This window comes from Aythya ferina (assembly GCF_964211825.1).
Source record: "Aythya ferina genome assembly, chromosome: Z".
NCBI lineage: Eukaryota > Metazoa > Chordata > Aves > Anseriformes > Anatidae > Aythya > Aythya ferina.
Window position 1 is genome coordinate 54,091,966 of NC_140299.1, and position 15,192 is coordinate 54,107,157.

The window sequence follows — 15,192 nt, forward strand, 5'->3', positions numbered from 1 at the left end:
ATGCCCATCAGTGTGGGCAGACTTTGCAGGTAGTGCATTTCGGTGCATTTTTTATCGCTAATAGACCACACCGTTTGTGCAAAGCACACCGGGCACAGTTTTGCTGGATAACCCGAATCAGACGATGGCACAGGTACCCCGAGGCGAGAAAACGAGTCGGAAGCAATGCCAGGGTCAACCTGAATCCGGGCGGACAGTGAAGGGGGGCTTTGGGGGAAGAACCCCAACACCCAGTAGTGTCTTCTCTTTGGGGGAAATGCAGGCAGGAGCAGGGCAGGGCAGAGGCCGGGGCGGGACGGGACGGGACGGGACGGGGGGCGCAGCCACCGCAGCCCCCCGGGGCCGGTCCGGGGCCGGAGCGGGGTCTCTCCGCGATGCGGGCGGCGGGGAGCGAGGGTAAGGGAGCCCCCCCCGGCACCGCAGCCCCATCGCCCGCCCCCGGTGCGGCGGGCCCCGCGCCCTCCCCTTCCTCCCCCCCCCGCCCGCCCGGAACGGGACCCTTTAAGAGGAGGGGGCAGCGGCTGGAGGGTTTGGCCAGGGGACGGGGCCGCTCCTGCGAGGGCTCCGGGATTGGGTCGCCCGGGCAAAAGGAAGGAAAAAAAAAAAAAAAAAAAAAAAAAAAAGAAAGAAAAAAAGAAAATAAAAAGAGAAAATAAAAAAAAAAAAAAAAAAAAAACATTAAAAAAAAAAAAGAAGCAGAAAGGGAATTTAAAAAAAAAATAAAGTGGAAGCAGGCGAAGAGGGGAAAAAAAAAGAAAAAAAAAAAAAGGAAAGGAAAGGAAAGCTGTCCCCAAAACTGTGCCAACTCCGAGCGAGCAAGGATGGTGCACCCCGGCTGGGTCTGCTTGCTGCACAGCTCCCTCCTCCTGCTGGCCAGAGCGCGGCAGAGCCGCGGCGCCTGCCCGCTCGGCGGAAAGGTAACCGGGGGGGGACCGGCCCCGAGGAGCCCCGGGTGGGCCCAGGGGGGCGCGGAGCCGCCGGGGCTGCGGGCATGGGGGCGCCGGGGGTCGGGGTGCCGCGGGGCTGCGGGGAGCGGAGTGATGGAGAGGGGCGCGGCGCTGCCTTTGCACCTGAATCTGCGCCCCCCTGCTTCGCTTTCCGCCCGTGGGGAGCCTCCCCGGCTCGGTGGGAGAGAGGGAGATCCCGGGAGGAGCCCGAGAGCCCGAGCTGGCCTTTTTTTTTTTTATTTATTTTTTTATTTTATTTTATTTTTTTTTTTTGCGTGATTTGCTGCCAGCTTCCTTCTCAGGGTAGCGTGTTGGCTGACTGCTTTACTCTGAGCACGGTGGAGCAGGTTCAGAGCAGCGAGTGACAGTGGCCTTTAGACAGAAATGCAATTAGAAGCTGTGTTGGGTTTTGTTTGTGCTCACATTTGATGAACCTGACTGCTGTAACCAGCCCAGGTGGACAGAAAGCAGAGCCAAGGGCTCTGTGCTGCAAGTTAGCAGTGATGCTCTGGCCAGTGTGAGTCCTGTGGGTAGGGTGTCATTTCCACTGAAAGTCAGGCAGAGAGGGCAAAAAACAAACAAACAAACAAACAGTTTTCATAGATTTATAACTTTTCACTGAAGTTTCTGAACTGACAGCATATGAAATTGTGTAGGAAAAGTCTTCCTGGACTCATTTTGCCTTAATGCATCTGTTAAGAGTTGACACAACATCCGTGCTCTCTGGTGGCATCTGCTTGGACCTGGAAGCAGCCTGACCAGCGGTGAGGGATGTATTATCTCATCACTTCTGTTCTCCTCCCCGGGCAGGGTGACCTGCACCGGCACAGGGAACAAGAAGTAACTCTGGTGACCCAAGAGTCAGGGCACAGTGACTCAACTGTTTATCAATCTGCGTGTGCCTCACCAGCAGCATCTGCCTGGACTTGGGTTGGGTAGAGCCTGACTCCTGCCTTGGGGAGGATGCCTTGGCACCTTGTTTGTGCCTGGAACCACTCTGTCAACTGGCTTTGTAGGTGGCCAGCTGTGACAGTCATGGCCCAGATCAAACCTCTGGAGCAGGTGCCCCCTTCCTCTTCAGGGCATGAAGTTTAACAGCTTGGGCTAGTGTGACTCTGCCTGAGGGAACAGGAAAAGAAAGGGAGAAACTGTGCAGAAAAAGTTGTTGTTACAGACATGGCTAATTCATTAATTTGGTAGGACAATGCAGGGGGTTTTCCTTAGGAGCCAGTGGTGGAACCTGTGTTGGTTACTGGCAAAACTGGAGGTGAAATATGTTAATGGCACCTCATTACCTGCTGGTTATTCTGCCATTAAAATGCGAGGCCACCTGTAGTTCTGGTATTGGCAGGCTGTTTCCTGGGGTCATTAGGAGAGCGGTGGTAACCATGTCACCTAGGAATGACAGCATCTGCCTTATCTGCAAAGGTGTTGAACACGTCCTTAGAAGTGTTTATACCACCCCTGAAAACAAAATGTTCTTCTTTGCCTCTGCATTATGAAGGAAGGCTTTTTTTTTTTTTTTTTTTTTCCTTCTTGTTTTTATCCAAATTCTTGATAGGAACTTCTGTGCATTTTCTTACCTCTCTAGATTACAGGGATGCCTTCTTGTTGTCAGTCACCTAAAGCTCCTATTGTGAAAGAAATATGTGCATCAGTGTCTGAAAGAGACAAATTGCTGTTTTAAAGAGTGAGCATACAATTCTTTAGAGGCCTTTTCATCATCATTCCATATTATAATTAAAGCTGCAATCTATAATGAGCCCCATCATTCTTTCTTTCAAAGACAAAAAAAAAAAAAGACTTTGAAAACAACCTAAAATAAAGTATGTTGGAATTGCTTGGAGTATATTCCAGTTACGAAGTAATGCAGTCTGGTGGTACTTTCGTTTAGCTTAATGTTGGAGTGTATTGGTAAGTTTAGAGCCAGAATCCAGAGATTTACAGCAGAATGCTTGTGGTTGTAGCTGGTTAATATTTTATGATGCGTTGTTTCTGATAAGGGGCCAGTTAATTTAAATGGCTGCTTCTCCCCCATATATTTACTTTAGTAGAGTAAGTGATGTCTGCTGTCAGTCCTCAACTTATTAGTTAAAAACTTGTGTTTTATTATTCGTTTCTGGCAAGTGGAGACTGAATTTGTGTTCTCTGAATAGCTGTAGTCAGCGCAGTGTTTATCCATGGGTGAGTTCTGCTTACAGTCTCAGCTGAGTTTTAGAGTGTCAGTAATGTGAATGGGCAAAAGCTCAAGAGAACAACTGTTAAAAGCGAGCCTAGCATTTCTGCATGCATTGCTGTAGCTGCATGGGGCACTTTATGTGGCACGGTCTTTGCCTCAGTTAGGTATAAATGAACATGACAAGATACGACACCAGGACAGATAAGAAGAAGGGAGAGAGCCATATAGGGAGGGCTATAGGGCTCTCTGCCTGGCTGAAATACTGCACGCCACATGCTCTGGCTTCTGTAGCAAGAAAAAAAATAAAAATTAAGAGCATATTGTGGATTGAGAAACAGGGCAATCTTGGGCTGATGTGTGGAGGACTTGGCAGTGGAGCTGAGTATGAGTGTTCAGGGTCCTGAAAGACACTGAAGCAGAAGAAGGCACCTATCTACACAGCGTGTGATGTACTTTGAGCTGAAAAAATTACAGGCAACATAAATGCGAGACAGAAGATAGAAGCCAGCAGAAGTGATGTGCCTTGCTCAGTCATGTGGGCAGACCTTGGCCAGGTTTCCTGTGCCTGCAGTTCATATCCACTTCCTAACTCTTTGGATAGCAGCTGTCCTTCCCGTCAGAGCCTTCACTCCTGGTATCCCCACACCCTTTTCCTCTTGCAACTTTTCATTAATATTATTATTAATTCTCATGACTCTGTTGCTCCTTTTCTAGATGTTCAGGGTATTGTCACTAGATGCATTTTTTGTTTCTCCTGTTTTTCATAGAATTATTTTCTGGATGTTTACCACTATTTTATGGTCAGTACATCATTTGGCCCACTTTGAGCTAGTTTCTCATAATAAAGAAGACAGATCCTGTTTGGCACTACTCTTCCAGCAGAATTACTGCTGTGTTACCTGAAATGATTTGTGCTGTCTGACAAATGCAGTAGAATTTGTGTACCTGAAGTCCACAGGTTACTTTCCCCAGTGGTCCTAGAAATGCTGCTGGAAAAGTAAGCTACTGGGAGTAATTATAGTGAACTGAATCTGAGTCTTAGTGCTTTTTTTCTGAAATCTCTAAAAAAGAAACATTCTGGAAAGATAAAGAAAATACCGCTCAGTCACAGCCTTTGCTCTGCTGAAACAGATAAAAGGAAAGCAAGGCATCACAGGAGTTTCCAAGGCCACCTATGGACAATCAGTTTCCTGATTTGGGAGAGATGTTGGGATAGGAACTACCATGCTGTGGGCTGAGCTACCACTCTACAGTGTGTCACTGTACTCTCCCATCCTTGAAGCTTTCTTGTTCTTTCATTGATCCTCCTTCAGCTGCAGGGGAACAATCCCGTGATGGGCACCACATTTTTCTAGGGTTTCTGCAAAGCCTGATGCTGTTGTCCTCTCATTGTGAGGAAGCGTTATCTATCCGTACATGCCCCCATCCATTTTTGGAGGGAGTGACAGTGCAGCTCTGGGGAAGTAAGAAAGGGAGCTCGCTGCCATCTCATGGCAGGGGGTGGGTCCCATAGGTCCATATGTCCCTTTGACAGTATTATCTGAAGCAGCTTCTTTTCCTTCTCCCTTATTCCACTGCCACTTCAGATTGCTTCATGTGGTGTCAATCTTAAGAAACTGAACTGGATGAAGAAAAGCCTTTTTCTTCCTCATTTGTTTTTTGTTTTGTTTTGTTTTTGTTCCAAGCAATTTGCGGCTCTGCTGGTTCCCTAACCAGTCCACAGTAAACTCTTGTTTTCCTGGGGAGATGAAGTAGGAGAAGGCACTATGCGATCATACTGAGCAGCCAGAAATAACTTGATGTAGGACTCCTTAGCAGTCAGTTAAGGTTAGGTGCAGAGGAGATGCACTGTGGCAGAGGATGTGTGCTGTGTGTTGTGCAGTGTGACTTCAAATCTTGTTGCAATAGCAAAATGAGAGACCTCATTCAAGACTGCCGCTCTCTTCCTTAAGCTGTCCCTCCAGTTCTTCCCTTGATCCATATTGTTGCTAGAATGTGTTGTGCAATGTGTACCACCTGTAAACTGGGGAGCAGAGACAGAAATATGCATGGCATATATGTGAACCTGCCTTTTTTGTTAGTACACTACTGAAAGTGAAATTCCTGGAGCCGCCCAACTCTCCCTTCAGCCTCCAGGACACCACTTTCACAGCAGTTTATGCTGGTTTTAAAGCACCCCTTTGCTGAGGTAAGAGCTATGTAGAAGGATCCTGCTACAACGGGAAATAGGGTTGTAGCACCTTTATCTGCTGCACGTTCCTAGGGAAATGAGGTGAGAGAGAGGGGCTGCCAGTCATGGCACATGCTGCGGTGCTGAGCAAGCCTTGGCACTGCTCCTGTGCTATCTCACAGTCACCTAGCACATTGTTTAACAGCTCCCCTTTTACGGTCTTGGGGAGAGATTATGCCCATGCCTTTCCCTCTCTGAAGCTGGACTGAAACATATGTGAGCTCCAGGAGGTGCGCTGGGATGGGGGAGGTTTCCCAGGTTGGAAACAGACCTGTCCTCTGGCCCTCGCACCAGCTCTGGGCAATGTGTGAGACCCTGGGCAGTCTGAGAAGAGACTTCCATTGCTTTTGGGACAGGCTGCAGCTGTTGGTGTGGAAGTTCCTGCAAAGTGCCAAGACACTGTTGTGCAAGCTCACAGTCACTACAAGATGAGTGAGAAGTTCTGCTGGGTCTCAGCCTGCTTTCTTTCACTACCTGTGCTGTAGGCTCTGAAGTGTGACTGGTTTGCTCTGTGCATGGTGGTCTGTGTGGTCTGACAGTGGTACCACTAATAGCTAGCAGTATTACTCTGCTTTTGGTATCAGATTGCAAAAGGTGTGGGAATTTACAGAGCAAAAAAAGCATGAGGGTGCAGTGCCAAACACCTTTCTAGCTGGGCTGTGTACAGTGGTCTGGAGCAGTGCTGTCACTGCCTGGTACCATCCACTTGGGCTTGAGTCTGCTGGGTAGCCTTATACAGGAGCTGAACTGAGAATGTAAGAGGGCCGGTGACCACTTGTTCCTTACAATTCCTGTGGTTATGCCTGCTCCTGCATGTGCATGATCAGACCTGCGTGAAGTGAAGGAGTGTTGACCTCCTAACCTCATACTGGTCCCAGGTGCCTCTTCTGTCTTTTTGCTTGCTGGCTGCTGTCTGCATCCAGTTTGTTTCTCACAACAAAGGTGTGTCTTTACATTTTCCCTGCTGGCTAAGTGCAAGAGGGAACCCAGTCTGGTTTTCCTTCTCGCTTTCCTGTCTATATTTGTTTTCTCATGTTCTTTCTCAGCCTATGTCAGATTCATACTAGTCTTTTGTCCTGTATCTTCCTTCCCTCTCACTGCTGCATTATATTCATTCTCTTCCTCCCATGGTCTTCAGGAATGTTTTTATGGCCTGCAATTTAGAAGAGTGTTTCAGGACCATCTGATAGGATGCAAAGATGTAGCACAGTGTTACCAAAACTTGGGTCTCTGAGATATCCTTCAGACCTTTGAAGTGCCACAGAAGTGTCTGAAGACCTCTGGTATTTACTTGGTTTGTCAGTCTGTGCTGGTGATCTACACTGCTCACTTCGCTCAATTTCTGCCTGATCTGTGGCTTGCGCTCGGTGTAGAGAGCTCTGGGAGAGGGTTGTCCAGGATGAACCATTGCAGACCGATCTTTAAGATTAACCTTTCTGACCCTGGTTCTTCAGCAGAAATTTATAAGCAATGTGTTTCTAATAAATTCCTCCAAGCAGCCTGTTCTGCTTTTGGCAGTCAGGCAGGTATCTTAGATCAGCACACATGCACAGTTAGCCTTGGAGCTGAGGTTAGAGTTATCTGCTGGCTAAAGACTGACCAGATGTTTGAGTGCATCTGGAAGCCTGTCCTCTTCCTTAAATGAGCTTAGGCTCTCGTCTGCGCAGAGAGATAGAAACTGTGTCCATCACTCTAGCAGGGACTCTTGCACCAGTGATGGGTGTCGTGCCCGCTGCTGGTGTAATGCAACTTGCAGGATCTGTTTTGTCCCGTCTGCTCTCCTTTCCTGGGGGACTGCTTAGGGCCTAAGCCCACACCACACTGGTGGTCTTGAGGGTGGTGTGAGGCATATTTTGCAACAGAACAAACAGCATCTGATTTTGACTTCATGAGGGTTTTGAGACACTTTTTTGAAAAAAAAAAAAAAAAAAAGACAAATCTAAATAAATAAGCTTTTTTTGTCCCCTGTTTTTAAAGCGTATGCCCTGGAACCACAGGCTAGATTTGGCCTGTGGAGTTCCTTCCATTATTTTCCAAGCTATTACATATGCTTCTCTCCTCCTTAACAAGAAGGAGAATTGGGCCAACGGGTCTTATCTTTGTGTTTATCCGCCATGTGCCACATGCTTGTAAAACTGTATTGCTACCTGCTGCAGCAAGACTGTCTGCCAAATTATGTCTTGTGTTACTGATTTGTTTAGAGCCTTGTTCAGAGTGGAAAGCTCTCCCGAGATGCTGCGGCACCCTCTGAGCGGGTGTCACAGCAGCTTCTTTGAGGGAAGCCTTGCTGTGCTGAAGTGAGAGGTGCCTAGGTGAAGGTGACTGAAACCTTGATGTCCTGCTCTGCTTCAGCAAAGTGATGGCAGCTTTTGACTTGATAAAAGGTGCAAGCTGGATAAGCGTCTTGCCAAGAGCATGGCCTGCTTGGGCTGTTCCCTGTTGCTAGTTTTGGCATACACTGGGGTGGTGAGTTGGGATGCTGTTTCTGTTGAGCAACCGTGATGCTGCTTTTCAGAAGGAAAAAGCTGAGGCCATGCTTTTCATGCTTTTAATTAATGAAAATTGATTTTAGGTCTCAAGGCCTGAGAAGGGTAGTCAAAAGGACTCTGTTTGTATGAGCAAAGCCTCTTCAGGGAAAGTACATGCTGACAAGCTGTAGAGCCAGGTTTGGCACTATGTCTCCCTTGAGCCTTGTATGCCAGGGGCCTGGTATGAATGTCTGTCTGTACTCAGCTGTGTCTCCCTCTACCCCGGCAGAGCGAGCTGAACTCCTTCCTGTGGACCATCAAGAGAGATCCCCCATCTTACTTCTTTGGCACCATCCACGTCCCGTACACCCGTGTCTGGGACTTCATCCCAGAGAACTCCAAGAAGGCCTTCCAGCAGAGCCACATCGTGTACTTCGAGCTGGACCTCACCGACCCCTACACCATCTCTGCCCTCACCAGCTGCCAGCTCCTGCCGCAGGGGGAGAACCTGCAGGACGTGCTGCCCCGGGACATCTACCGCCGGCTCAAGCGGCACCTGGAGTATGTCAAGCTCATGATGCCGTCCTGGATGACCCCAGACCAGCGGGGCAAAGGGCTGTACGCTGACTACCTCTTCAATGCCATCGCTGGCAACTGGGAGCGGAAGAGGCCGGTGTGGGTGATGCTGATGGTGAACTCTCTGACGGAGGTAGACATCAAGTCGCGAGGCGTTCCCGTCCTGGATCTGTACCTGGCCCAGGAAGCGGAGCGACTGAGGAAGCAAACGGGTGCTGTGGAGAAAGTGGAGGAGCAGTGCCACCCGCTGAATGGGCTGAACTTCTCCCAGGTGAGACACCTGCAGGGTGGCACGGGGCACCAGGCTGGCTGCTGTGGAGGACATCCCTGCAGCAAGGGCACAGGGCTGGGTCGAGGGGAAAGTGCTCTCCACACATGGAACCTGGAGACTTGCACTTGCTCCCCGCAGCCCACGCCTCTCCCGCTGCCCTTGGGAGAGTTTCCTAACCGTAGGAGTACAGGCCACATCCTAAATTCATTCAGAGCTGGCCTGGGGAAATCCCTCTCCTCTCCCCTGGGAAGCCTCGGGCAAGCTCCACCCGGAGTGACACTGGACCTTTGGCTGTCTGCTCTCTGACCCTGCCAGGCGCATTCACAGCAGCAGCCTGGGGCAGGCTGGGACTTGGTGTTCAAACTTGCTTTTGTAATAGCTAGTTAAGGAGAAAGGTGTAATCGCCTGGGGGGAGAGGGGGCACCCTGAGTAAATCTGGGGCGAACTGCTGGTTGCAAAAGTAGCTCAGTGGACCTCTCAGTGCCCTGAGGAATAGGGGCCCACCCTCTTTATTGGAAAAAGTGTTTTTTTTTCTTCTTTCTTTTTTTTTTCTTTCTCCTTTGAAGCCAGGTGAGGGTCAGCATTTCCCTCCTGTGGGGGGGCTCCGTGGGTTAGTGCAGGCTTTTGTGAAGGTGTGTGCAGACCAGCTGCATTTTAACACAGGTGTTCATGCAGTGTCATGCCAGGCAAGCTGAACAACCCCAAGCCAGTCATGGGGTCTCCAGTCTGCACTAACTATACCAGGGAGCAGTGTGTGCTGCAGCCCCAGCCTGTTTGGTGGGATCAGAAGCATCCAGAAGGTCATTTTCTGGCCTGGGTTATCTTTGCTACAGGAAGGTGCCATTTGAGGGAGAGAAGCAGCAATGTGCTTAGGGACAGATGGGGCCTGGTGTTGTAGCATACCCTGTTAGCCCGGGCTGGAAGGACCTTTTGTCTGGCAGCTGGGGAGCACTGACTGATGCCTGACCCTTCTCCCGGCATCCTGAAGCCTGTCCTGTCACTGCTGCAGTCCCCCACGCTGGAATGGAAGGAGCAGAAGGGGAAGTGCAGCCCAACAAGGGCAGGGACAAGCATCAGGGGTGCTGCCACCATGGCCAGTCTTCCCTGGGCCCAACAGTTCAGGAAGCGGTGGGTGCATCACTTTTACAGTCCTTAGTCGTGGGTGAATCACTTTCATCTCCATCATTTGGAGCTGGGCAGCCCCTCTGCAAGTCTTCAGCCTTGCTTATCTCTGCTCCAAGTCCCTGTGCTCTCACTGTCCACTCTCAGCTGCTGCTGTTGTCCCAGGAGCAGGCCGGGCATTCCCATTTACTCCACCTCCTATCAGACTGAGGCTTTATTAACACCATTCCCTGTGTTTTTCTTTGGCTGGCAGTGCCCCTGTGGTTCAGCACATTAGAAAGGGGGGGCTGTGTGCTGTCTCCACTGCCTTACAAGGCGGTGGCAGGGAGGCTGGAAAACGTAGGTTGCAAATCACGGCCTGGTTAAGCCTACGCAACTGTTGACATTTACTTCGGGCCTTCACACAGCCTTTTTCAAAGAGGGTCTGTTGGCGTGGCGTTTTCCAGGCAGGAAAAATATCAGCTGGGAAGCCACGTGGGGTGGGGACACAGACCTGCAGCACACAGAGAGTTGCCCAACCTTGTGATGTTTACTGAAAGCCTTGTGAGACGTCAGAGCCCAGCTGAGGGGGTCAGGGTAACCAGCACTGCAGAGGAAACATAGCTATTGTGAAAACCACAGCCTGTGATTACCCCGCTAAGTGGGGGTGTGCATGTGAGATGCCGCTCCTCCCATGCCTGCTGTTTGGGCAAAGCAGCTGACCCGCAGGGAGAAGGAGCATGCTATACTGTGTGGGAGCAGGTCTGGAGCAACTAATGCACCGTAAATTCACTCCCTTCCTTCTGCCCACTACTAACTTTCCCGTGCAGGCAAGCTTGAGGAAAAAGAACCACAGGCTTTTTTTTTTTTCTTTTTTTTTTTTTTTTTTTAATGTTTCTAAGCCAATTTCATGGTTGTTTCACATCCTGACTTGTGAACTGCTATGGTTGGCAATTCTGTAAATCCTTGATTTAAGAGCTTTCTTCTCAGTTTGTTCAAGCAGTTGAGTTAATTATGTGTTTAATATAAATCAAACAAAGACTTTGAAATAGGCTCTTTGAAATTGATTTCCTTTGTTTTTATGCCACTATTTGGGAACCCCCAGTATCAGACCACTTCTGTGTCTTCCTGTCAAGTGAACAACAAATACACAGGGATGACTTACAAAACTCATAGGAGAATGAGGATGCAAAACCATATAGAGTGGTCTAATCCTTTGAAAGCAATGCTTTTTGTTGCAGCAGAGTCACAGAGAGATGATTTACTTGGCAGAGTCACAAGTTTAGTGCTCTCAATTTACATTTTTGCACAAGGCTTGCTCGTTCTTTGACTTGTGATGTGCTCTGACAGCTGGTTGTGCTACCTGGTGATGAGGACTTGTAAGCATTATGTTGCTATTAGCTAGGTCCCTTTTTGTACCTGTATGATCTGAGAAGGCCTTGTTGGTCTGGTTTCATAAGTGCAGATGAAAGTCTGAAGCAGTTTAGCATTAATTACCTCCCTGGGGTTGCACGACTCCCAGTAACTGTAGGGTCCACACAAACCCAAGCTAGCAACTTCCCTCTTCTCCCAGTGTGGAAGAGGGAGTTAGCACTCCCTGTCATGGAGCTCTTTCTCTTTGGCTGTACTTATTCCAATTTCCTCTTTATCTTTTGTTTTACGACTCTCTTATTTTACCTGCCAAGTCTGTCTGTTATTGCGCAATTTGGGCTGGCTGCCCACATAGCTAGGATGTAAAAGTATCATTTCTATGTGGTACATCATGTTGTGTGCACAACCCATGCAATATTTTACTGCCTCCTCAATCCCTCTCTCTTGTTCCAAGATCTAGGCACTTTTGGGAATACCGAAGGATGAGTATGTCTCCATGGTAGGGTCATGTTTTTTATTGTTCTATTCCATGCTGATGTTAGGGTGGTTTGTATCAGACTTTCTTCTCCCACCCCACCTTCCTTCTGTGGCAGTGCCTCTCTTGTTGCAATACCCTCCAAGGATGCAGGTTTCTTTCCTAGTTCCATCAGGGATCCTAGCAGTTTTTTGTGCCTAAAAGTAACCTGCTACATAGTGGCTCTCAGCCCTGGAATGAGTCCCTCAGACCTCCCAACTGCTCCTTTAAAGTTACGCGTATGCTGTGTGTTTGCTGGGTTGGAGGTGTTACTGCTCCAGCGTAAAGGCTCTGGAGCTTTGCTTTTGTTTTCAGCTGTAGTGTTGTGAGCATCAGTTTGTGGTACTGGCTCAGAAAATGAGCTGGCCTTGGCCTGTGCTGTGCCATGAGCTTGGAGTTGTGCTTTGGCATGCTTGGGTGGTGCCCAGGCTTTTTCTCTTCAGGTTTGAGCTGGAACACTGAAAGTTTGGACTTCTTGTGTCTGTCATCTGCATGGGACCAAGGCATAAGCATGTAGACACTGCCCAGCCACCACACCTTCTCAGCCAAGGTCTGGCCAGTCTGGCTTCTGTAGGATTGAGACACTATTCATGGAAGACCTGACCTCCTAACAGTTCTTGATTTGGTAAGTGTTTTCTCAATGTTGCTGTCTATGTCTGGACCTTGCCACAGTTTTCTGATCCTACCTGAGCATCAGGGTGCGTGGTTTCATCTTCAAAGGTGCTTGGCTTTTGCTAGTTGGCAGCAGAACTCATGGAGCCCCTAAGGACTGAATGTTCCTGAAATGCTGGCTCCAGCTCTGGGACTGAGCACTTGAAAGTCATCTTACATCTTTCAAACTCTTCCCTTGTATAGTTGGTTGTAGAAAGAAAAAGAAGCAGAAACCAGAAAGGTTGATCATCTTGCATTAATTAGGACATTAATTGCTCATATCTCTACTCAAAGTAACCTCTGCAAGCAAAAACAAGCCAAAACAAACAAACAAAAAACACTGAGAGGTGCCTGTCTTTCTCTCAAGGATTTCCATGTCTTTCAAGTTCTGGATCACTGATAAAACATTTAGAGCTGTAGACTCCTTAGTCTGCTTAGTAGACTGCTTAGTAAATATAAACCTCCTGACATAAGTCATTTTTCTTGTTTAATTTATGCACCCTTGAGTGCAAGGATCCCCCTCAGTAGCCAGTGGTATAAAACTATCGTTTAGGAGCAGCCCACATCTCAGTGGAAAGTTGGCAGCCAAGACACCCCTGCCTTGTTAGGCATGGAGCAGGGAGTTGTTTTTTGGTTGTTCTTGTTGTTTGGTTTGGTGGTTCGTGTTTTTGTTGTTGTTGTTGTTGTTGTTCCCTTTGCCTTTATAAGGAAGGTAGAGAAACAGCAGCGATGGCTTGGAATTTGGCCTTCACTTAAAAAAAAAAAAAAAAAAAAAAAAAAAAAAAGGATTGGAGAGAATTGTCCTCTGTTTACAAACCAAAGGCTTTTTTTTTTTTTTGCTGCGTTGAGTTGATAAATTACAATGTCTCTCTTTAACTTGAGGGGTGAGGAGGTCAAATCTTTTTGTGTTTCCATTCATAAGATCCCTCTTCAGTATCATATTTGACAACAGAAGTAACAGAGCGTCTCAGAGAAAGGAAATGCAAGGGAGGACACACAGTAGGAGCTGTGCAAGGAGCAGTTCAGATCCAAACTTGAAGCAATGAGCAGAGCAGTGGCTTGATGAAAGAGACTCTCAAGAGAGGAGCACTCACTGCTGAATGGGAGAACAAGCTGGACAGAAACTATTTGTGGTTACTTGATTGTATCTTTGGCCCCAGGGGTATAGCTTCAGGATCTATTTGTCAGGCACAGTCCTCACTCCTCAGGGCAGATCAGGGTTTTCTGCATGTAAACTGGAACTGAAACAACTGAATTCAGCCTGTTTGCATCTTGTTTTTTGCAGTCTGTGACCTAGATTTTTTTTTTCCCCAGTTTGTGTATAAACACACCTGCAGCCTGTCTTGGCATCGGGAAAGGGGATTAGGCTCTCTGGTGGGCACTGAAATAGCTAAGGCTTTGCATTTGTATTGTTGTAATTAGAGTTTGGTTAAGATCTTATTAACTACAGGAGGAGTTCGGGGTTCTTTGCTCTGCAAGAGTAAAAGGGGAAATAATCTGCTGATCAGCTGCCTGTGCATTTGGAAAGGTAGAGACTTTGTTTCAGTAATTCAGGGCTCTGCAGTGGAGCTTTGAAAATCCCAACTGCAAATTTCATTCTGGCACAGCTTTGTACTGGTCACATGTGCTATTACAAGCTCCTTGCATTTGCACTCTGCATGCATGTCAGCTACCTGGATTTTTCCATTAAAAGTGCCATTTGCACAACTGATTACTCAGTGGAAACAGAACACATGAGGCAGGAAATGTGGCTTTCTCTCTCTCAGCTCCCACAGATAATCCCTTGCCAGTGGCTGCCTCCCAGTGTTGTAAGGTGAGCGTGCCAATGCACTTTTTACTTTTCCCCAGCTAGGAAGGGCTGGGTAGATGAGTAGTGTATACAGCCCCGAGAGCACTCATGACTGAGTTGTCCTGGTCTCCTCTGACAAGTCAGCACCACGCTGAGTGGGAAGCGGGGAGGGGATGTGTGCTTGGTGCCTTGCTGTGTGGTCAGGCGGTCAGATGCCCTTCTGCTGAGCTTTGGCCTGCACATTCTTGCGTCTTGGTGCACATGTACAGTGATCAGCCATCTCCTTAACATTTTACCTGTTTTCCTTTTGTCACTAATATTTTTGTAGGAGCCCTTCTTGCTGTCTCTGACATCCTTGGCCAGATTCAATTCCATTTGGGTGTTGGCTTCCCTACCGTTATCCCTGGATGTTTGGACAATGTCTCTGTATTTCTCTCAGGTTACCTGTCCTTGCTTCCATGTTCTGTATGCTTCCTTTTTGTGTTTGAGCTTGACCAGGAGCTCGCTTTTCATCCATGTAGGCCTTAGGGCATTTTTGCCTGATTTTGTCATTGTTGGGGTGGATGATGGACCTCTGAGCTTGGAGCAGGTGATCTTTGAATATTAACCAGGTTTTGTGGGCCCCTCTGCCCTCCAGGGACTTAGTCCGTGGGATTCTTCCAAGCAGGTCCTTGAAGAGGCCAAAGTCTGCTCTCCAAAAGTCCAGGGTTGTGAGCTTGCTTTTCACCCTTCTTCCTGCCTTCAGGATGCTGAATTCCATTATCTGATGGTTACTGCCACAAAGGCTGCCTTTGACAAGCGTATTCCCAACACGCTTCTCACTGTTGGTGAGGAGGAAGTCTAGCAGATCACCTCTCCTTGATAATTTTTCTTTCACTTGGAGGAAAAAGTTACCATTAATGCTCTGCAAGAATCTTTTGGATTGCTCATATTCTCCTGTGTTGTCCCTCTGATAGAGACTGGCGCGGCTGAAGTGAGAACCAGGGCTTATGAATGTGAGGCTGCTCCTGTCTGTCTGAAGAGGGTCTGATCTGTTTATTCTACCTGGGCAGGTGGCCTGCAGCAAGCACCTGTTATAAAGTCACCCAGCTCTGT

At 48.2% G+C, this 15,192-nt stretch overlaps 1 protein-coding gene across 3 annotated transcripts in view; it reads left to right on the forward strand.

Annotated features, from left to right (window-relative positions):
• Nucleotides 1–674: 674 nt before the first annotated feature.
• Nucleotides 675–15,192, forward strand: part of LOC311427518 (metalloprotease TIKI1-like) — a 78,800-nt gene continuing 64,282 nt past the window's right edge. For 2 of the 3 annotated variants that reach the window (XR_014687399.1, XM_084504958.1), the window contains exons 1-2: nucleotides 692–917; nucleotides 8,114–8,671. Coding sequence is in view for 2 of the 3 variants with exons in the window: in XM_084504958.1 (XP_084361084.1) it covers nucleotides 822–917; nucleotides 8,114–8,671 (654 nt within the window). In the remaining variant the exon portion in view is untranslated. Of the gene's footprint in view, nucleotides 918–8,113; nucleotides 8,672–15,192 lie in introns of all 3 variants that reach the window. The other variant, XM_084504959.1, reaches the window with a different exon arrangement.